Here is a 22,314-nt window from a genome sequence, read left to right as displayed (position 1 = left end):
TAATGGTCAATGGCAGGGCCAGACTAGAACATTGAGATGAGGCTGGTCTACTTTTGATTCAGTCCTCTGCTGTTTTGTTGGGACCTCCAGCTTTTCCCCCTTTAAGAGAGTCATGCAGGAGTAGAGAGTGCTATGTGCCAAAGCCACTTGTTCCAAACACCCCTTGCCAGACCTGTCCTGCAGACAACAGTGCAGGAGTGGATACTGCAGGACCAAGTTGTATAACATAAGAGCCCCAGTGTGCTGCTTGCAAAGCTCAGCTTATGTGGGGAGAGGTAACGGGGCCAACCAGGTACTCTGCTGTGCCACATCTAGGGACACCCGGGACATTGTGTGGAAGGACTGAATTGCCCTCTGCATGGAGCCTCAGAGGACAGAGTTACAAAAGCATTACAGAGTTATCTGCAGGGATAGATAACTTCAAACTGCCAAGAATAACTGGCTTTTGTTCCGTTTGGGCTATATCCTGGGATAATGGATTCTCAGGGAAGACAACAAAGGGGAGAGAATAGTCCTTAATAGTAACTCTCATTTTCGTTCTCCAGTGTCTTTGGAGTAAGCCATTATGGAAGTGTTTTAAGACTCTTCAGACAACAAGACAGGACCTTTCTTAAAGACTGTAGGTCCTCTGATCACATCCCTCTGGGTCTTCTCCCAATCAGAACTCGCCTGCCTCTGTGCCATCGGGCAGCCCGCCCATTCTTCACATCGTGTGCCTTCTCTGCATTTCTCCAGCCCCAAAGCGGCTGTTTATGGCACTGCGACTTCTACCCCAGACATTGTACTTTAGATTTTTTTTTTTTTTTTTGGTTTCTTCCCAACTCTCTGTCTGAGTAGCCCAGTATTTTTCTAGCCTATTGAACACAATAAGTCATTAGTTCATTGTTTCCTTTGCTGCATTGTAACTGCTAATTGAGTGCTTATATTCTCTGCATTTCGACCTTTTTATAAGGGGAAAATGCGTGTGTTCAACCTTCCCACAGTGGAAGTCACTTGGCATTTTATGCTACCTTCATGAAAAACTTCTTATAGCTAATTTTTGCTGCTTTGGTAATCTTCATTTTTATGAAATATGTCACCTGTGAATGTGCGAAGTTTACCATGTGTCTTTCCTTCATATAGTTTATAAACACAAATTCTATTTTCTATTTTTATGGGATTCTTCTTTTTATATTTATTCATAGAATGAATATTTATGACCTATTTCTCATCTAAAATCAAGAATCTGTCCTGGCTTACTTTGTAGTGTTGGTGTTGACTCTCGACAATGAGATTTTGAAAACCTGAATAAATTATATTCATCAGCTTTTCCTTAAATATGTGTTATATTACTCAACATTTAGTGGCAAATCAAAAATGAGTATCCTCCTTTTAATTAAAAAAAATTCTTGGATGTGAGAGTCAGATAAAATTATTTTCTAATTTAGTCTTGAGCTTCTTCAAACTCTGAATATCCTCCTCACTAAATGGCAATATAAATACACCTGACATGAAAATCAGGCTGCCTCCTAAAAACATATTGATAAGTCAGATATGCATTATCCACATGATAAGGGTCCATCAAGTTCAGCTGAATGTATTCTAATGACTTGGGGCTTGTAGCTGAACCCACCAAACTCCCAAAGACTTCATCATTACACAGCAAAGTCCGAACACCCTAATCTTACCCGGAGGTACCACACAGCCTGCACCTGCAGGTCTTTCCCTTCCTGCCTCTGCTTCCATCTTTGCCACTATCCCCACCCAGATCAGAAATTTCCCTGCCTTTCGTGCTTGAACACAGAGGACCTGGTGTTCCTACACTGCTTTTCTTCTCTTATTTCTAAGAATTTAAAATGTTAAAAAAAAAAAAAAAAGAAAGAAAGAAGGAAGAAGGGAGGGTGGTTGGGAGGGAAGGAAGGAAGGAAGGAAGGAGCAGCCCAAGGGGAAATAGTGGGAAAGTCACAAAATCAAGCATAAGAGAACCAGGCTCTTTCTTTTTCTGTCTAATAATGAAGAAAATAAAATCTCTCCACTCACTGACATGAAGTCATGTTAGCAGCTGTAGATTTTGTGACAGAAAAGCCACTTGGTTTCTTAGTTATAAAAAACAGGCAAAACATTTCCCAGAGTGGCCACTGGCAGCAGCAGGAACTGAGAGTGTTGTCTCAACACAGGCAGGAGAACACAGGAGGACCAAGTGAGGAACAGAGGACACTACTCCTATAATCTGCTGGGAATGTGCCAAAGAAAATCAGATAACAGATGAGACAGGGCTTGCCAGTCACCCCGCTGGTTTCAGAGGCAGATTGCCCTTGCTGCCTCACCCATGAAATGAGTCACCCTCTACAGAACCCATCACAGCTCAAGTTTAATCAGCCTTGTGGAAACCTGGCAGAAAGCATCTCTCTGGCCTCCCCCAGAGGGGCCCCTGACGCAGGGGGTGTGGAGGATGAGGCTCCGGTTACACAGTTTAGGGGAGCACTGGGAGTGGTACCTGTGAGAAGGGAAGGAAGGAGATACCTAGGGAAGGGGGGATCTCTGAGGTACTCAGGGAACCTACTGAGAAGCCTACGGTGATCTGGTTCCAAGGAGAGAGGCGCTCACTGAAGTCCAAGCCTCATGAATCCACCTGTGACAAGGCTCAGAAACACTTTCTGCTACTACTCCTCACTACCAGCCTCTTCCTCACTGTCCTCATTCAGAGGCAAGTCCCTCCTGGGCTTCTGAGTTACATACATCCGGGTGTCCATGGGGCAGTCCTGGCTTAGTATTGCCTGTAGTAAGAGAGAGTAAAAGAAATCACTGCCCAGCTTTTTACCAGACTCCCACACCTTTCCCCCACGTCTAGTGTTCAGGACAGGCTCAAGAAATAAGCACAGGACCCTGTGCTTCTGCCCCACAAGGCACCCCAGTTATCAGCTAGTCAAAACAAGCATCTGATAACCTTTTACTTGAATACTAACAATGGTAATGCAAGCTGTAGTTGGGAACACCTAAAATGGGCCCCCTGTCCTGTCAGACCTTCCTACCTTTGCACACTCTGCCCTAATGAATTCAGATCCTCAGGTTGTTCATGATGCAATAAGAGAAAAGTGCCTATTGACCACTGTGTTAGAATTCTCTTCCCTGGGATTTCTGTACTTTAAGAGATGACCTGGTAAAGATAATGGCAGGCTGAATGAATGAGTGGGTGCAGTGAAATTCTGCTCATTTGGCGGAATAATCAGGGGATTTATACTTTACTAGTAACTATAGCAACTACAGGATAGCTTTGATGACCCCTATTTTACCAACATCCCTTCTTTGCATGCGACTCTTCCCTTCAATCCAGAGAAAGAGGGAACGTTATGCAGAGAAGGAAAAATAAAGACACAAATGAATGATAAACATGAAATGGAGATCAGAAAACATGGCAATGCACAGACTATCAAAGAGAGGAAGATAAAATCACAGAATGAAAAAGAATGAGAGAAACACAGAAAGAAATGGAAGAATTTTTTTCCAGTGGTAATATAAGAACCCTCACAAGCTTTTCCTCCTTGGCTGGGGGGTTCCTCAGGGAGTAGCAGAGAGGGGCATAGAAGATGTTGATGACCCCAATGATGACCATGAGCCAGGGGAAGCCTATGGCATGCACAATGGCGCCTCCAGTGGATGGACCTGTGAGTCATAAATCAGATACAGTGTTTATTAAACCTTGATCGGACTTAAGACATGAGAATGCACCAGAGAATGCCCCAGAGACAAATCTCCAGAGTGTCAGCCTCCTGGCTCCACTTCCAGGAGGCAGATAGTAGATAAGAGAGAGTGGGACACCAGATCATACGTGTTCCTTTCTCTCTCCCTGCCCCCATTCACATACCTATTGCAAAGCCCATGCAAAACGCCACATCAGCGATGGCATAGACACTCCCATACACCGAGGCGTGGCGCAGATCTACCAGGTAGCCCATGATTGGCATCATAGCAGAATCCACCATGCCTGAAGCCAGAGTAAACATGGCCTGTCAGTTCTATCCACAGTCCCTGTCACACAGTCTGTGACACCTTCCTCCTCCTCCCCCCCCCCCTTGGTCTATCCTTTTTGCCTACTATCCTCCCACTCAGCACCAACAAACCTTTCAGGTAGAAATTATGAGCTCAAATCTTCATACACCTGCAAGCCTACCTGACCCACAGCAGCATCAGAGACTACCTATGAGGGCACTTCTTACCAATGGCGAAGCCAAGTCCTGCATTGGGGCCAATGAGACCAAAAATATTATGAGCCAGAGGAACCTGAAGCAGGGAGAAAGAAATTGTCAGCTTTCCACCTGGATCAAGTGAAGGCCGCAGAAAAAACAAAGAATTTTCATATGAAATGCATTAATGAGCCACGTACTATAGACATATTATCTACTTGAAGTTCTCTTTATGATACTCTAGCAAATACAGTGCTAGTAAGTAGTAAGATGATGTCTGAACTTCAGATTTGACTCCATTATACCATAAAAAAAAGTCCTTTTTTGTTGCATGATCTCTCTACCCTTCCCCATCTGAATACACAATTCTGCCCTTATTGTTTACTGAACATGGTTTCTTTTCTTTTTTACCAACAACATCATCTAAAGGTTTTACTTCAACCTTCAGTTGGTAGCCACTGAGGGAAGAAGACAGAGAAGAGACAACGCCATGTTCTGGAAGGGACAGGGGCATGGTTTAGGGCACCATGTCAGCAAACAGGAAACTAATTCTCACTGTCCTTCCAAACCCTTCACTGAAAGCTTCACTTCTGCTTGTTCCTTCTCTCCCTCTCTGGGTATGTTACCCAAGCCTCCCACTTCAACTCACCCTCAGAAGTTTAACATGCCATCTGGATGTTGGTGGTCAATTATGACTTTAGGGCTGATTTCTCAAGGGATATTCTCATTTATTAATAATATGGCTAAGATTTGCTGCAGACTCACTACATGCCAGATGCTGGGGTTTATGTGAATTATCTCATCAATGCTGTGAGACGCTCTCAAAAGCTTCTCTATAGAGATGAGAGCACAGACATAGGCGATGAGCTCAAAGTCATGTGAGCTGCAAATGGCAAAAGCAAAGCTGGGGCTGAAACTGGAGTTGGTTCTCCTCACCAGGACCTCCAGACTTTCTTGAGCCCTGTGCTCAAAGCTTCACAGTCCTGTCTGCATCTCCCAAGCCCTGGGAGGCAAGGGCACTTATGATACCCAGAGCGGGGAGAAAATAAGGATTTAGTGAGCCTTTCTCTAGCCAAACACTCTGATGCCAGAGACTAAGGCTTCGGTGATGATTCCTCTTTTGGTTTAAGGGGTCCTGTCAGAAAAGGATGAATAAATAAAATAAAATGCACCATTTTTCTGACCTCAGAAATAGATAATAAGATGTATGTATTGTTTTGTATACCCAACAGCTTCAAACTACTGATTCCATCTGCCCCACTTCTCTCTCCCTCTCCTTCCTCAACTCTGTTTAGTAGGGTGACTGATAGCATCTTCCCCCAACGCTAATTTCTTTCCTATGCAGAAATGACCTGACAGTCCTTGTCAAGTCAACCTTCTGCTCATTTTAAAGATAGTCTCTATCTCTCCTAGGACCAAGAATACTTACACAGAGCAAGCTGATACCTACAACCACCATCCCAATCAGTGCGCACAGCCACCTGGGAGGAAACAGTTATCATTAAATATGGCTCATTGGAGAGATCCTTCCACCTGTGATGCCATCACCACTGCACACTCCTACCCCTAATTCCAGGAACCCATTATTAAGTGAGAAGATGAAGGCATCTCTACATGACTCAGTTTGTACTAGATGAATCCTTTCCTTGCCCTTTAGTTTCTTCCCTGGCTCTGTACCCTTTTCCAGAGTACAGAAAGGAAGACGCAGTAGGACAAGTCCTTCCTACCCTTAGGAATAGCAAAAAGCTGACTCAGTGATCAAGTCAGGATCCTCAATTTACCACACTCATGCTGTCCTCATCACTCACCACTCCATCCTCCCCATGGGCAGAATGTATCAGTGTGAACTGTCCTAAGCTTTGAATGGTGAAGAATTTAAGATGGTAAAAAAAAAATCTAAGATGGCCTAGGTTGAGCAACATCTTTCAAGTCTTGCCCACCTTACATTCCCATTGCTCTCTCCAGATCCCAGGTTACATACCGACCCATCTTGTTGGCCAACACACCAAAAAGGTTGGTGCCAATGAGGTAGGACATACTGGCAGGCAAGAAGGCCAGACCTGTGGAAAGACAGAAGTCCTCACCCTAAGACATGTCCAGTGTACTTAAATGTCATGTTTTCCACAAGACAGGAGAGTGTCCTTGATACCTTCCAGGATCTCAAACCACATTGTGGCTAGGAGATCTTTGTGCAAAGCCACAGCAGAAGACAAAGTTTCCCACCCCTTTGCTTTCGCCAGGACCAGAACTTGGTCAACTTCAATATGTCTCATGGGCTTCCAGCTTCACCTAGACTTCCTGACAAATGGCTCTAATGAGCCATTCTCACATATAAAATATTCAATCAACTAAGGACATGAACTTTTAAGAAAGACATTTATGTTTTCTACTTGCCTGGTCTCTTATTGATCTGGCAATGCCTTGGGTAAGTCACTAATCATTTCTAAGCTTTGGTGTTCACATCTGGGACTATTGAAGCATGATTTTACTATACAGGCCTACCCTGAGGAGAAAACTAGATAGCATATGTAAAAGTATTTGTAAACTGAAGCCATGGTCATGTTGCTTTTTTTGACAGTGAGTCATGTACTCTGGATCATGGGCTATGGATTCACATAGTCATAACTTGGCCACTTGTTAGCTCTGTGACTTTGGGAAATTTACTTACCCTCCCTGAGTCTCAATTATTCATTCAGTGCTTTCAATGGAATTTTATTATGTACTATGTACAGGATTCCAGGAGCAAGTAGTAAAGGGTGACAAAGATAGACAAAATTCTAGCTTTTAGGAAAGGGTGACAGATAATGAACAAATAAATGGAAAAGATGAAAAAAAGTGACAGTAATAAATTGTGGCAATTCAGCAGGGTGATCAGGAATAGGGGCTAATTTAGACTTAGGGAATGGGGAGAACATCTTTGATAGGTGATATTTAAGCTGAGACCTAAATTAAATAAATAAATTTATTTAAATTAATTAACTTAAATTAATTAATTTAAATAAATTAATTTAATAAAATGCAAATACAAATACAAAGATTAAAGAAAAAAACCACTTAGTCTATTAAGCAATAGAAAAGATCTCTGTGTGGTTAAAATACAATGAATAAAGTAAAATGATAGAAAATTTGAAATTTGGAAGTGGGCAGATGACTGCAATGAAAAGAGATTGAGTCTCACAGGAGGTGGGGCTCTTTGGAAAATGAAGAAATGAAGCAGAAGCAGCGGAGGGAAGTAAGTCTCAAAAAACATGAACTTCCCTCAAGAAGACTGTAGATAACTGTGTTCACAGGACACATTCAGAACTCAGGCAAGAAAACAAAGGAAATGTTCAAAGAGACAGAGCCCAGTAGCCCACAAGCCTCCTAGATACAGCTCCTTGACATTTTGAGTGATGTAGAATTTCTTGAGTGAGATTTTCTTCAGTAATGTGCCTTGTCCTTTAGAACACATCATAGCTTGCATTGCGTGCTAGCTAAAATAGGCTCACATGACAAAGATCAGAGTTCCACAAGAGCCAGGTTTGGGGAGGGCAACTGGAAATTAGGTCAGATTAGTAAGAAAGCTCTGAAATGTTAATAATGGCCCCTAATCTTCCTACTTATTATCATAAAATAACTTCACCAGCTAGATTGTGAGGCGACCTGAGATAATGCATATCAACCGTTTCACACAGTGCTCGGCATAGGCTTAATGTCCTCTGAGCAGCAACCTTAACTATCATTATTACAAGCAGTGAGTAGCAGGTCAGGACTTGAACACATGACTCCTCCAGGTGTCTCCACTGTCCCACACCACCAGTGTGGCAGCACAGATGGCTCTCTTGGTACCAGGGGTTGCATGGGATCAACCATGTGAGTTCTTGAGGTCTCTCCCAGCTTCCTGCTTCTCTGTGTCCAAAATAAACAGTACTGCCTAATAGAAACTGTAATGAAGATTCCAGTTAAACCCAAAGTCAACAATTCAGCAGTTACTGGGTGACAGCTTGTTTGCTTTTAATATTGTCATCTATGAGACGAAAGTGAAGCACAGCTCTGTGTATTTGCCTAATCTGTCTATACAGGTAGCAATTATTTTAAACTGTACCCATTTGCTTATGCTTAACTGCTGTAAACATTTAGAAGTTATAACGACTCAATGGTGTACCTGATAGATGGGTACCTTGAGGAAGCCCACAAGCCTCCTAGATACATCTCCTTGACATTTTAAGTGATGCAGAATTTCTTGAATGAGATTTTCTTCAGTGATATGCCTTTTCCTTTAGAACATATTATAGTTTGCATTGCAGAGCTATTTTGTGCAAAATAGGTGTTCTAGACTCTATGTTTACAGACACCTATTTTTTATAGCATATCTTCAAGGAGTGGAGGATTGCACATCCCTGTAACTGTCAAAATGAAGAAAACCATTATGAAAATAGCAATCATTTTTATCTACTGTATTCCACGCACTTTATCATATATAGATCTATCAAATCCTCAAAACAATCTTGAAAATGACCTCTCTTTACAAGTATCTCCACATTTACAAATGAAAATAATGGTGTTCAGAGAGGTTAAATGACCTATCCAAGATCACAGACTAGTCAGTGAGGATCCAAATCTAGGGGGACCTGTTTCCAGAGCCTGGGCCATTTCCTCTACTCCAAAGAGTTCCCGGCATAATATGGGTTACTTAGAAAGTGCTGGACCACAGACTCCAAGTGCCTTCCTTGCTCCTCCTAACACCCTTGAGAGGATTTCTGCATTTAGAACAGTGATTTTCAAAATGTGGTTGGTTGTTGCCACATCATCTGGAAACGTACTAGGAATGCAAACTTGTTTCTACCAGGTGGAACCCAGCAATCTCAGTTTTAACATGCTCTCCCGGTGACTGAGAATCTCTGAAGATGCAGATAGCACTGGAGAAAGTTCTAAAAGATAGTGGGGAAAAGCCTTCTCTATGCTGAGGACTTTCTAAGACTCTCTACTGACCTGGCCCAATAAGGGGCTTCTTGCAGTCAGCCTAGTGACTGTCTTTCGGTCTCTGCCTCTCTCTGCCTAGAGGAAATTGTCCTGCTTAATAGGAAACTCAGAATTCCAAACAAAGCCAGAGTTAACAATTCACCAGTTGCTGGCTGGTATCTTCTTTGTTTTTATTTCTTTTAAAGATTTATTTATGCATGCATGCATGCAAAAACTGGGGTGTCCTGTTAATAAAGAAGAGCTGGGAAAGGATCATAAGAGCAGCAGGTAGCCAGCTGCATCACAGGCTTTGCATGGCCCCAGAGTGGCAGGGGTGCTCAATTGCACCAAGTGCCAACTAATTTAATGAACTGTCATACTCAGAGGCAGCTGCAGCCCAGAAAAAAAATTAAATCTGAAGCTTGGGCTGTGCCTGGGAGGCTTGCTTAGAACTGTCCCCTAAAAAATTAGATTTAGTGCTTTTTATTATTGCACACTGAGTTATATTAGGTCCTTATCAGCTTCCCTTCTGGCCCCATAAACCTCTTCTCCCTGTGATGACTAAGCAATTGGCAGGAGCCTTCCCTGCCCTTCCTCAGCCTTTCTGGAGAGTAGGAGTCTCCTTTTAAGTTCAGATCAGTCATGGTGATGACTGTTCTTCAAGGTGCAGGAGACTAGAAGCCACTGTCAAAACAATAGACTTCATCAGCTCCTTTTAAGAAGCAAAAAGAAAGCACAAGGGTAACTTGGGGGAGGGGAAAGGAAGAGAAAAAAGTATGGTTGGCAATTGTGGCACATTTCATATTTCACAAATAAAGCATTTCCTTACGTTATATCATGAATTCTTCACTTTAACCTTTGGACTAGATCATTTTCTGATTGCCCAGTTTAGAAAAAAGTCAGGGGCAGACATTTATGTAAATCAGTTTTATGTGACTTCCAAGCTTGCACAGTCAGTGGAGCCAAAACAAAAACCTGTTGTTTGTCTACAAATCATTAACCATCACACTGTCAGGTCTGAGGCCACACCACAGCTCTAGTCACACCCTCCCCTGCTGGCCTTTCGGGACCATTTCTCGACCAGTCTTGATTCCCATGTAAGGATGTGGAAGGTAATGCTATGACGGACAGATATTGTCCCTCTGTGACCCTGAAAACCAGGACCGAACGATGCACCTGTCACCTGAGAAAGGCCTGTGGCACATATGCCAAGCCTGGGTTGGGGACCAAAGTCACTTACCTAGCTGCCACTCAGGGGAGCACATGGTCTTCATCATCCAGATGGGCAGTGTGGGTTCCAGCATGGCCACGCCCATGTTGGCAAAGCAGATGGAGCCTGGGGAGACAGTTCTGTGAATCACTGTGACTGCCCAGAAGTCCAGACCTTCTCAGCCCAACGGGAGGCTTTGCCAGCTTACCTGCAGCCACCAGGATATAAGGGTCTCTGAGGAGTATGAGAAGTGGAGTCCCCGTGGCGCTCTGAGAACAACAAACTCCATTTGTACAATACATACCCTTCTCCTATATTTTTTAGACTCTGAAAATGTGCTGATAGGACACTGGAGACCGCCCGTTTCGCTTCTTTGCTATAAAGACTGACAGCCCAGTCAAAAGAGTGATATGTTCCATGTCAAAGAAAGAGTGAAGACCTGTGTACAAGGCAGGCCCTGTAGGATGTGCAAAGACTGGGACTACATTCCAGACTCTTGCCCTCCAAAAGCTGTCAGCCAGATCAAAGTGGACTGTTAGCAAGACCTGCACTGAGCACAGGTGTCTGGACTCCTGTCTCGGGCCTCTGATAGATCTCACTGGCAGTCATGCTCATCCTGAGAGAATCACGGGCAGTGCTCAAAGGTAAGGCAGCATCTCAGGCAGCACAAGGCTTCTGAATTCTTTCTTCTGACCAAGTTGAGCCTTACGGGGCTGGTTAGAAGAAGCAGCTTGAATATCTAGGCTAAAATCCCAGCCAAAGTGTCTGGTTCTGATGCACCCTCCTCTCAGAAAACCTTAGCTCCAGCTAAACTCAACCCCTTCCTTCTTCCTCCCAGGCCTCACACATCATTGTCACTTTACCTAAACTACCTTCATTCTCTTCAAATGTCCAGGCCTGCCTGCCCACTCTTCATAATCAAGCTTAAATGGCTTTTTCTTTTCACACAGTGTTGTCTTATTTTCCCTCTTTCAAATTTTCTGAGCACATTGTCCTAATCTGTGGTGTGTATCCCCTTATACCTGGAGATAGATTTCATAAATTTGATAACCCTCTCTGCATACAGACTGGGGTGGGTTAAGATTTAGAGATACTAAAATTAAAGTGGCCATGCCCTCCCTGTGTATATATAATTCAAAGTAAAGGAACAGGCCTAAATGATAAGATATACATAAGGAATTCCAATAACTTCTTCAATCAAATACCTTTCTGGAATTTACTTTAAAGATTACTTCCAACATGATAACATGCACATATACAAGGGTTTTGATGTTAACTGCAAAGTATTGGAAACTATCTAAATAGGAGACTAAATAGAGTACACCACAGTGGTATACCAGACATCCAAGAAAAGTTGTGGTCTTTTCATACCAAGCAATTTCTCAGTTCATTATGGATACCAAATGTCCCTACAATTTCATTCACTCCTAATATTGACTACCTGGACTTAACCAGATCCTATACTTAAGGGTTCAGTCCCACAAGAATACCTCCTTCAGATATCACTCACCAGGAGTGGAGTCCTGGGTTACCAACACTCCTGCCTGTCTTGGCTACAAAATCAAGGTCTTTAGATTGAATCTCCCCATGTTTTCTGAATATTCTTTTCCTTCTTTCTTCATGGTTTGCTATCTATTTCCCCCAAGACACATCTGAATTGGAGTCAGACAAATACCAAATCTGATATTTAAGTCTGTCAGTATGATAGTTGATTAGTATGTTCAGTGAGACATTCCAATCAGGGGAAAAGTTGTCTAGACAGACTCTACAGTCTTTCTTTAACTGAGATATTAAAACAATAAATATCATTGTCTTCTGATTCTAATTTCCATGTATACTTTCATAAGGTTTCTTTGATTCTTCAAAGATGGAGACCTTTCCTCCATTGTTGATCTATATTAGGCCTTGCTGGACCATGCTAAATAGGATCTTAACAAAAAAGGTAAGTGTAGTTCTCATTACCCCTGACTCCACTCCCTGCACTTTCTTCTTATGGCTTGACAGGGAGGCCTTAGTGACACCAGGGGTCACTGTGCTTAGCTATATTCTGTGTATCCCTTGGCAAAGGATCTTAGTGTCCACTTACCTCAGGAGAGACTTTGGAAGGTTGTAGGATGCAAAGCTGGAGTGCTAAGATAGAAAGAGAGTGACCATTCAGTTTGTCCAACAACCAACTGGAGCCCTAGTAATAGGCACACTGCTCCTTCCCCACTACCTCAGCTCTAACTCAGTGTTTCTTCCTTCTTTCTTAAGATGAAACAGTCCTTAATCAATCAATTATGTCAAGACTGATACCATAGAATAATTACTCTCAGCCTGGCCCAGACTTTCATGTGTTGGGTGGTCTCATAGAACTTACCTCCATCTAGCAGTGCCAGGAAGGCCAAAATGAGGAATGGTGCAGACTTCCCAACAAATCCATACATCACACTTCCAAAGGGAGCGCCCACTGGGAAAGGCAAGGCAAGCTCAGATTCCAGAGGCAAGGGCTGATCCCAACCAGGGCAATTTTCTCACATTTACCCAGAGTATTGACTGATACCTACCAGGGACTGAACTCCACATGACTATGGTGTTTCAGAGACAGAGAAGACTTGGGCCCAAGGGGCTCGCTTTCTACTCAAGGAAATGTCTTCATTGTTAGAATATGGCAAAAAGTTTAGTTCAACAGTGAAAGCACAACCTTTAAAAATGCTATTCACCACAGGAAAGAGGAAGTTCACGGTTTTGTCAGCAGTTAGTACTAGTGTAAAAGAAGCATGTGTGAGGATCACAGAGGTATCAGAAAAGAGTGTAGTTGGAGAAGAAGTAGAGATTTGTGTTTCTAGAATATGGATATGGGAATATTAACATTGGAGAAAGTGGAGGCCAGATAGCAAGAGCCCCATAGGCCATGATGGCATGTTCACTTGGTCTTGTGCACCAAAGAGAAATGTCAGTGCTTTTAAGCAGGAGAGACAACTCACCAATGCTATGTGGAGGAAGATTCTTCTAGTGACACCTTGGAGGAAGGAGGAAATACACAATAGATGAGGTATGAAAGAGGCAGTTGCCATATTTCAAAAGAGACAAGATGAAGGTCTTGAAAAAGTGACTGTAGAGCTATGATGGATTTGTTCATGTGGGACTGAGAGGTGGAAAGGAAGGAAGGGTGTTCTGAAGTCTAATTCTGGGTGCTTGGGTAGATACTGAGAGGGGACAGGGCTTTTGTTCCCTCTCCTTCCAATGGTAGTAAAAGGTAGGGTGTGGGAAAGACTCCTGGTGTTTTTCTCTCAATGACCTTGTCAGCTGCTAGTGATACAGGAACAATGTCTGAGAATCTTATGTATATGCCCTCTGTGCAACCCACCCCTGGGATGAAATAAGTGTTCAATCAAAGCGTGTGGCTTACTGGACTAGAGAGTGAAGCCATGTGAGAGACGGGTCTCAGGATTTAAACTCAGACAGTAGGAGCATCCTGGTTTCTGGTACTGCCTGATAGTAATGACCTTGGGTGGCAACTCATCCTTAACCTTTCTTATCCTCATCTCGATCATTGGGGCAATCACTCCTTTTTTATAAAGTGGTGATGAGGATTAAAGGACGTTATGTCTATAATGTGTTTAGCACAGAATCTGGCAAAGAGCAAGTTTTCTTGCTACAAGCCCTGACGGTGTACAGAAGAGAGGTAATTGGTGTTACCAACATGGAGAGCTTCACCCTCTTGAATAGAGTAGGTTTCTGGAGCTTTCCCAGCCCTCTAGTGATCTATTCAGCTTCTTTAAGAGAAAGGAATTTTTGTTTTTTTCTGGAAAATTTTCAGAAATATTCACAACATGATCGGGCAGAGACAGAAGGAAAATATGTTCCCACGATCTCTAGAACACCTCTCTCTTGGAGCCATCTTTGGAGAGTGTGGGGTACCCCAGCCTCGTGCACCCAGATGTGAGCCAGGTGTCACTTACCCAGCACTCCTAAAGCCAAGCCCCCCAAGGCAATTCCCATGGCACGTCCCCTCTCATAGTCATCAGTGTAGACACTCGCCAGCATCCCGAGACCTGAAGCATGACAGATGGTGTTAGAGTGTATAGGAACTTTCTGTCTGCTACTGCAAGGACCCACGGTATCTGCCTAGGTCTATGATATCTTCAAGGATCTTAGTTTTAGTATGAGGGGTTTTAAAAAACTAACCTATAATATTTTACAAATACTGCCCCTACTAGTTCCTCAAATTCTTACATTACTTAGCTTTCTATTCAGAATATTGTTGGAGAAGAAAATGTCTCTGGGAAAGGTAGCAAGGAATATCAGCAATACTGAATTTCATATCATTGCATCATTTCTTAGCACAGTTCCCTAAATGATGGGATATGCAGTAATTGAAGCAAAGGAAAACCTTTGAACACAGATTCCTGTTCTATTCAAGGGGCTTGCCCAAGAGAGAGTGTGACAGGAAGGACACATGGAAGAAAATTGTGAACTATGATCTCATCTCTATCTACTCATAAGGAAAAATGGCATAAAATAAATACTTTATAAGGTTGCACTGAATATTTTGCAAATTGTGAGAATGTTAGAGTAGTATTTTACTACTTGACACTATTTTGCAAACTGTGAGAATGCTATAGTAGTATTTTACTACTAGCTTCTAGCCGTAACTAATAAATGTTACTAGACTAATATTTTCTAGTGAAAATGTTAAGAGGTGGACAGACAAAATACCATAGAGTAGCACTAAATAAAATCCAACACTCTTCATGGTTTTATCTCGGGCATGCTCTGACCTGAACCGGCTGCATCTAAATACTATCAGAAAAAAATCATTGTCGGCTTGGGAATTTACAGACTCTGCTAACAGATCTACATTTATCTAGTTTCTGAAACACAAATTCTGCCTTTTAAGATGATGGGTGGGAGAAGTGGGGGAGGGAGAAGTAAATATTGTTTTAAAATGGAACAATAATGTAAATAGACATATAACTTAATAAAAATAAGAAAAAAGGGATATTTTCCTTAATTTCTTTGTATATCTCTTAAAGGGTATGAAGTTAGTAAAATATGGTAAGATATGTGTACACGTGTTCTTGTGTGCTGGAGATGTCAATGTTACCTGCAACAGATGAAAATGAAGATCCAATGCCTTGAAGAGTGCGGGCCACGAAGAGCAGGGTGTAAGTGCCAGAGAAAGCAAACACTGAGCCAAGAGAATAGCAAGAATCATTCACAAATTGCTCTTCATTCCCCAGCCACCAGAACTTGTCTACAGTATAGCAGATATGATCCATTATGCACATGTTTTAATAAAGTATGATTACATATCACTGTTTTTGGTGCTTCTTCTAATCTCTCTCCCCTTAAATGGATTTGCATTTTCATTAGCATGAAGATTGAGAAACCACAGAGCATAAATCTATTCACCACACAGTGGATGGGATTCTGGGCTTCTCACTTTCACCAAAAGTCCAACATCTGCTCACTGGAATCAGGATTTTCTATGAAGAATAATATTCTGTCCTTAAACTCTTCTTCTGAATCTTCCCTACACAGCATTCAATTTAATCTTTGCCTTTTTAGGGCCCATTGAGTCAACTGTAGCATGGGGACAAAAGTCATGTGTATTTCAAGGATAGTAGGCAATAATTAAAATGATATCTGTGGTCCAGTCAGAATCTTCCCCTTGATTTATAATAGAAGCTTTTAGAGCCAATCCTGAACATGGAGTTATGCAAGATTCTGTACCTGATTGAAGTAGATAGCAAACATCTAGTTCATGCCCTTCAAGAAGTTCAGCCTGCTAGAGACTCACATAGCAAAACTGAGAACCAAATAGGAATATGTCATCAAAAACTAAATTACAGACTGCTGGTGGGAAGGTTAGTAAGTACAGACATGTCTCATCTCCAATTCCAAGACAATGAGCCCCAAACAGAGAAGACTCCCTACCAAAGTATCCGAGTCAGGGGAATTTGAACTGTGCCTACTCATTATAGATGTCTTTGGTTGCGCTTGTGATCTCCTACCATTATTTCCTGACATAATCACACTTCTCCTAAACATGCTTAGTTTTCATATTTCCTTGCTGGGCCTCCGTTGTCCTCTCAGGCTTTTTGCCACTTACTGTTCTAAGTCCATCTCCATTTTCTTGGGAACATTTATGTGATTTTGGAAAGATTATTTCTCTGTCTCTTTCTTATATCTTTAGCAAATTTACTTTCTTAAGCTACATCCTTTAATGTCATTACTTAAAAGCAGTAGACATTTTAAACTATTCCAGTTGTTATTGTCCAAATTTGATTCTCGTTAGTATTCTTTATTAGTCCCCCTTTACTTTTGTATAGCAAAATAAGATGACCTCTTCCCAGAGGTGGAACATTTATACTACATTCACCTAGGGATTACAGATACACACACATGACTACACTATATATATTACAACAGCCCTCAAACTTTTCTCCAGCTGATTAAAGTATCTGTTCTCTATAGCAGGAGCTACAACTTCCAACTGGACTTGAGTTACCACAATTGCAATAGTGCAAAGTATTTAACTCAGTACCATAGGCCATTCAGGAAGATGACTAATTACTTGGGCATGTGATAGAATTGAAGGTAAGGAGTGAAAGGAAGAAAATAAGAAGCAAATTACTTACTAACTGTGGAGAGAAACATGATAACAAAACCAGCAAACATAGGAATGTGATATCCAATCCTAAAAGGGAATTTAAAAAAAAGCATAGCTCTAGTAATTAAATGTTTATCATTTAACTGGGAACAGAAATATAGTTCTTTGAGTATATGGTAAAACAGGTCTTAATGCAGGTGTAGAGATTGGGGACATGTTATGTGAAAGCAAGTAAACCACCATGCAGATTTACCTATATAAGCCAGCACGGGAATCCACTTCACCAGAAAGGGTGATCTGGTTACACTAAGTATATGACCAAACCCAATTACTGAGAAGCCAGTGCTCTGGATTACATTAGCTCTGTCCTATGCCCACCCTCACTCCCTCACTGGGGTAGTCCCAGGGTACTGAAATAACATCAATAGTGAATCAGTCGCCAGATCCCTTATTGGTATTCAGTAGTCATGCATCACTAAGGAAACACAGGGCCCTTGACATTTCACCAGCTTTATGTGGTCCTTTGGGGTAACCAACTTTCCAAGAAGATTACTACCCTGGGATCCAAACAAATGAATGTTGCACCTACTCCTGGGCTCCCGAGTACCTGGAAAGGCACTGAAACTTTTGAAATACCTGTTGGTGAGAGGCCCCACAAATGGATTGACCAGAAGTTGCATCAGAGCCTTCGAAGCAAACAGGAGCCCAACCCATATGTTCTCCTCCTCCAGGAACTCTGTGTCTTGCAAGCAGTTGTTTTTATCTGCTGAGATGACATCAGGGACTGAAGAGGGGAAGGACCCAGATGTAACATTTGCCCAAGCTGTGCCACTGGGTGCACTTCCTTCAACAGCCATGGTGTTGTTATCAAAAAAGGATAAGATGGTGGAAAAGGCAGAAGGGAGGGCATGCTGGAAAGTCACGGCAGTGCCCAGGTGGAGAGATGTGTTGACTTCTTTGAACTCCATGTCATATAGGAAGGTGGGCACAATGGGCACTGGAAGTCAAGAAGAGGAATGATAAGGGCTCAAGGCAGATTCTTTTACCACTAGTAAGCTCAGAAGCATTGTTATGAGGTTCAGTTTCATGTTTAGGAGGTGACTAGGGGCCCTCCCTGGTGGCACAGCAGGTTAAAAGCTCCTTCAGCATGAGTTTGATCCCCAGCCCTGGAGGTGACCCACATGGCACGGTAGACTTCTCCTGACCCACCCGCTGCTCCCCTCAGCAGTGTGCTTCATCAGTCAGCCTGTTCTGCTCCCCACTCTGTCTCTGTGAAGCCTCTTGGCACTCCTGTCCCTCTGGCCCGTACCCTAGTTCTGTATGCACAAATAAATAAATCTTAAACAAAAAAGGAGGTGTCTAAGTGACATGATTTAAAGTCAACTAAAAGACTGAACCTGCCCAAATTAATCCTATTAGCTAATACACCTAAACTCCAACCATCACACTCCTAAACATTTTTACTTATTTTTCTATTCAGTAAAATTTACTTAAACTACTGCATCAATACTCATAGAGCTGTCATGATTATTCTTGGACATGTACCCAGTGGGAAAAATTTTGAGTCACCATATGCTCCTGTTCCTAGCTGCTTCAGCTTTCCTAAAGATGGCAGAACCTGCAGACAGCAGGGGGCAGGCCAGTGTCCTGCAAGAGCTTCAGCCCTGGATCTAGCTGAATACAGCCTGAATCACAATTCCTGTACCAGTTAGTAGGTGGCTTTGAGGTAGTCACTCCACACACTGGAACCCATTCTCTTTGTAAAAAAGAAAAACAGTAAAATCTACCAGCATGAGCTGTCTTTAGAATTTAAGACTATAATCTATTTATATTATGTGTGTGCATAAGAACATATGATAAGGATAATGATACAGTATTGGTTAAATTCAATGTTTGCAGCAACTTTATAGAACATGGATACCATAAATAATGAGAACTGACAATACTGTATTAACAATTTGTCTCAAGAAGTTCTATTTTTTATAAAAAGTGTTATTATATTTCTTCTATTTTACCCAGGAAGGGTAACACATTAGTGCCCATTTTATATACTGGCATAACTGAATGCAAAGGTTAATAGACAGCCAACTAGAAAAATCAGGACTGAAGGAATAAGCCACAATAAAAGAAGGCTTTGGTGAAGGCAGTGTATACAGTTTGTTCCTTTAGTGGTGCAGAGATTAGAAAAGCACCACATTGGGAAGAGGTGAGCTGTCCCAGCGGCCACTCAGATGCTCTCTGAACTTCCTTCTCTTCAAACTCCTGGAGGCTTTGCCATGGTGGGCAAGTTTAGGACCCCTTTTCCTGCTGTTTTCTTGAATTCCCAACAACCTCTATGTATTTTTCAAGCATAGAAAACAACCCCTTCCATTAATTCACTGCTGAAACCTAGCTAGATGTGTGCTGCTATCTGGGGTGCAGAGAAAATTAACCCTCAACAAAAAGACACCCCCCCCCCTCAAACGTACCCACCACAGTAAGCAGCATGTTGTCCAGGAGCAGAGCAACAAACACCACGAGCAGCACCAGCTTCCTGGACTCTCTCCCCTCCCTCAGCAGCCACTGGGGAGCACCCCAAACTGCTCTGAGCATGGCAAGAGCTGGGCAGGGGTTTCTTCTCCAAGGTCTTAGTGGTAGTCTTGTTACAGCCTCGGGTCTTCTGCAGCCGTTATAGGAAAGGGAAGAGTATCTGCCCAGACAAGTGAAACTCACTGTTAAGGTAAAATGTGCAGAGTTGCAGGTAGTAAGATGACACTGGGAACATTTTCATGTCCGTGTCTGTTCATGTTCACTTCTTACAGATGTCCTTCCCCACTAACTCTACCTGGTTCCCAGGTTGCCTTTCGAGTGAGCAGAGCTTACCAGCTTTTTATATGGGGAACACTATCTAGTACATTCACACATTCTAGAGATCACCTCATTCATGTTTCTCCAATGTCAGACATTTGCCTACAACCTTGATGATTTACATCGTATCTGAGGTCTACTTGGGCTATCATTTATGTTGTTTTTCCTCAAGAACTACTCTTCTTCAAAACTGTGTACTGTTGTGTATGTGCCAGGTCTGAAAAAAAATTGCAGTCTATGTCCATGTATCACCCAAAAATAACTCATGCACCGCAAGTGTTTCTCATCTGCCCACAGAGAAACACTGACTTAGCTCACCCCTTTCATCTCACAGATAAGGTAGCTGAACTCAGGAGGCAGAGAGAGTTGACTGGGTTACACAACTAGTGTCAAACTGGAACAAAATACTAATTTTTCTAGCTTGCAGGGTTGTATGCCACCATCTTCCGGTGCTGTGTGGTCCTAGAAGTTCTCCTTTCTTCTAAGATACAAGCCCCTGCTTAGAAAGGTGTTACCCGATGTATATTAATCACTGACTTTCAGGATAAGTTTCTATATAAGATTCCCTGTCAGCATGCAATCTCTGTAGCTTGTTAAATTGCAGGCAAGAATTGTTTCTGGGAAGAACTTTACTTTCTGTTTTGTGGTTTCTGTTGCGGTATCAAAAATACCAACCACATAAATTTTCAAACAGATGACTGTCATAAAGTGTATCAGGGTCTAAAAATCATATACTCTTTGATTTGATAACTCTACTTCTAAGAATCTAGTATAAAGAAATGATCAGAAGTACAGCCAAAGATTTATTTCAAAACTATTAATTACCAAATTACTTAGGATGAAGTCTTTCAGTGGTGAAATACAAGTAGTTTTCAAACATAATATTTTCAAATAATTTTAATAACTTAAAATAGTCTTAATATGATGTTAAATTTTCAAAAAGGCTATTAAATTGTGCTTATAGCTGACTTCAGTGGTATGAAAACAATATATATATGCGCACATTTTTAAAAGACTTGAAAGGTATATGCCAAAATACCAGCTTTTATAGTCAGTGACTTAAAGTATCTTTTTTTTTTCCTTTTCTGTCATTCTTAAATATTCTGTAGCTAATTACTTTCATAATACAAAAAAAGTAAATAATTTGAAATAATTACATCAGGGTTCAATATTTAATAGCCTGTCTGAGATGTTGGAAGTTCCCCAAATACTGAGCTACTCTGCTGTAAGGCCAGGGCTGGGCAAAGACCATCATACTGAAGATCTGCCTGGCTATGGCATCTCTACTGAACCAAATTTCCAGAACAGTCTAATCAGAAAATATATGCAGTTGTCAGACCCTTCATTTACTATATAAATAAAGCATTTCTAAACACAAATTTACTTCAGGTACATAAGAAATAGATACATAAGAAAATAAGGCAGCAATAGAAAACTAATATTTAAAATGGAATGAAATAAGTATACTATAAGGACAGACCACACACACACAATAAAAAGCAAAACCAAACATGAATTTACCAATAAACCAGTAGCAAACTTGAGATTCAAATTTCTTACTTGAAAAACACAAATTAGAAGGAAGGATTCAATTTTTCCAGAGAGAGAAGCAGCTTACCTTATAACCCATCTGTGAGGTGCAAGGTGCTGGCTGAGGTAGCTGTTCAGCAGGGACTCTCGCCTCTAAAGTGGATATGCTGATGGATTTATTGCCACCTGTTATCTGAGGATGGCATGTTTACTCTTTGTCCATAAAGATTTAATTGGAACCTCCAACAGGTTTCATTTAGATCCTGAGCTCCCTGCGTCAGAGGCAGAAAAGCAGAACTGGAGAGAATAAAGAGATGGGGACATTATCCTAAGCAAAGAGGCACCAGCTGCAATATTTTCCATTTGTGCTTATCTATCATCAAACTCTAACTCTAGCCTGGTTCTGAATACAAATTGAAAGACAAAATAGAATCCATGCCTGTTGCCTGTTCTTCTTTTCCCTTGCTACTTAGCCAAGAGACAGAATGTAAGCCAATTGCTTCTGGACAGAAGTCAGTCATAGAAAACCCATAGGTGTACCCATAGGTACATAGGTATATGCATACACACACACACACACACACACATTAACTGTCAACATATGGAAGCAACGCAAATGTTCATTGATGGATGAATAGATAAACAAAAGCTGATCTCACGCACACATATACACTATACACACACCAACATGACTTGCTTACTGATGGGGATATATTTTGTACATGCTGAGAGCTTTGCTGTTAGGTGATTTCACTGTGTGCAAATTTATCTTATAATTAAACAGACCTAGATGGTATAGACTATAACACACAGCTTGTATGCATGTGCATCGTTTTCAAGCCACAAAAGTGACACATCAATGGCCTTTGTAAAGGCATAGATTGCACACTGCCATCTTTCTGTGCCAATACTTTTGTGATGCCTAGTACATAGTAGCCTTCAGTAAATATTTCTTGTACTGATAAAGGAACATGAATCCAGATCCCCCACAGAGCTGAGAGTCTGCAAGCAGTAATGGCTTTGTT

General features: G+C 41.8%; 1 protein-coding gene across 1 annotated transcript; it reads right to left on the bottom strand.

Moving 5' to 3' along the window:
• Nucleotides 1–2,351: 2,351 nt before the first annotated feature.
• Nucleotides 2,352–21,455, bottom strand: SLC18A1 (solute carrier family 18 (vesicular monoamine transporter), member 1). The gene is made up of 16 exons (XM_004685431.2): nt 21,378–21,455; nt 19,381–19,601; nt 17,549–17,909; nt 16,941–16,999; nt 15,404–15,487; nt 14,259–14,351; nt 12,674–12,763; nt 12,401–12,444; nt 10,523–10,583; nt 10,345–10,440; nt 6,145–6,223; nt 5,593–5,644; nt 4,197–4,260; nt 3,845–3,964; nt 3,509–3,642; nt 2,352–2,756 (listed from the first exon to the last, which is right to left on the bottom strand). The coding sequence occupies exons 2-16, from the start codon at nt 19,502–19,504 to the stop codon at nt 2,643–2,645; spliced, it is 1,575 nt and encodes a 524-aa protein (XP_004685488.1). The 5' UTR covers nt 19,505–19,601; nt 21,378–21,455; the 3' UTR covers nt 2,352–2,642.
• Nucleotides 21,456–22,314: the final 859 nt, after the last annotated feature.

This window comes from Condylura cristata, unplaced genomic scaffold (assembly GCF_000260355.1).
Source record: "Condylura cristata isolate star-nosed mole 26May11 unplaced genomic scaffold, ConCri1.0 scaffold00018, whole genome shotgun sequence".
NCBI classification, from domain to species: Eukaryota; Metazoa; Chordata; class Mammalia; order Eulipotyphla; family Talpidae; genus Condylura; species Condylura cristata.
This window is presented reverse-complemented; position numbering and strand designations above follow the sequence as displayed.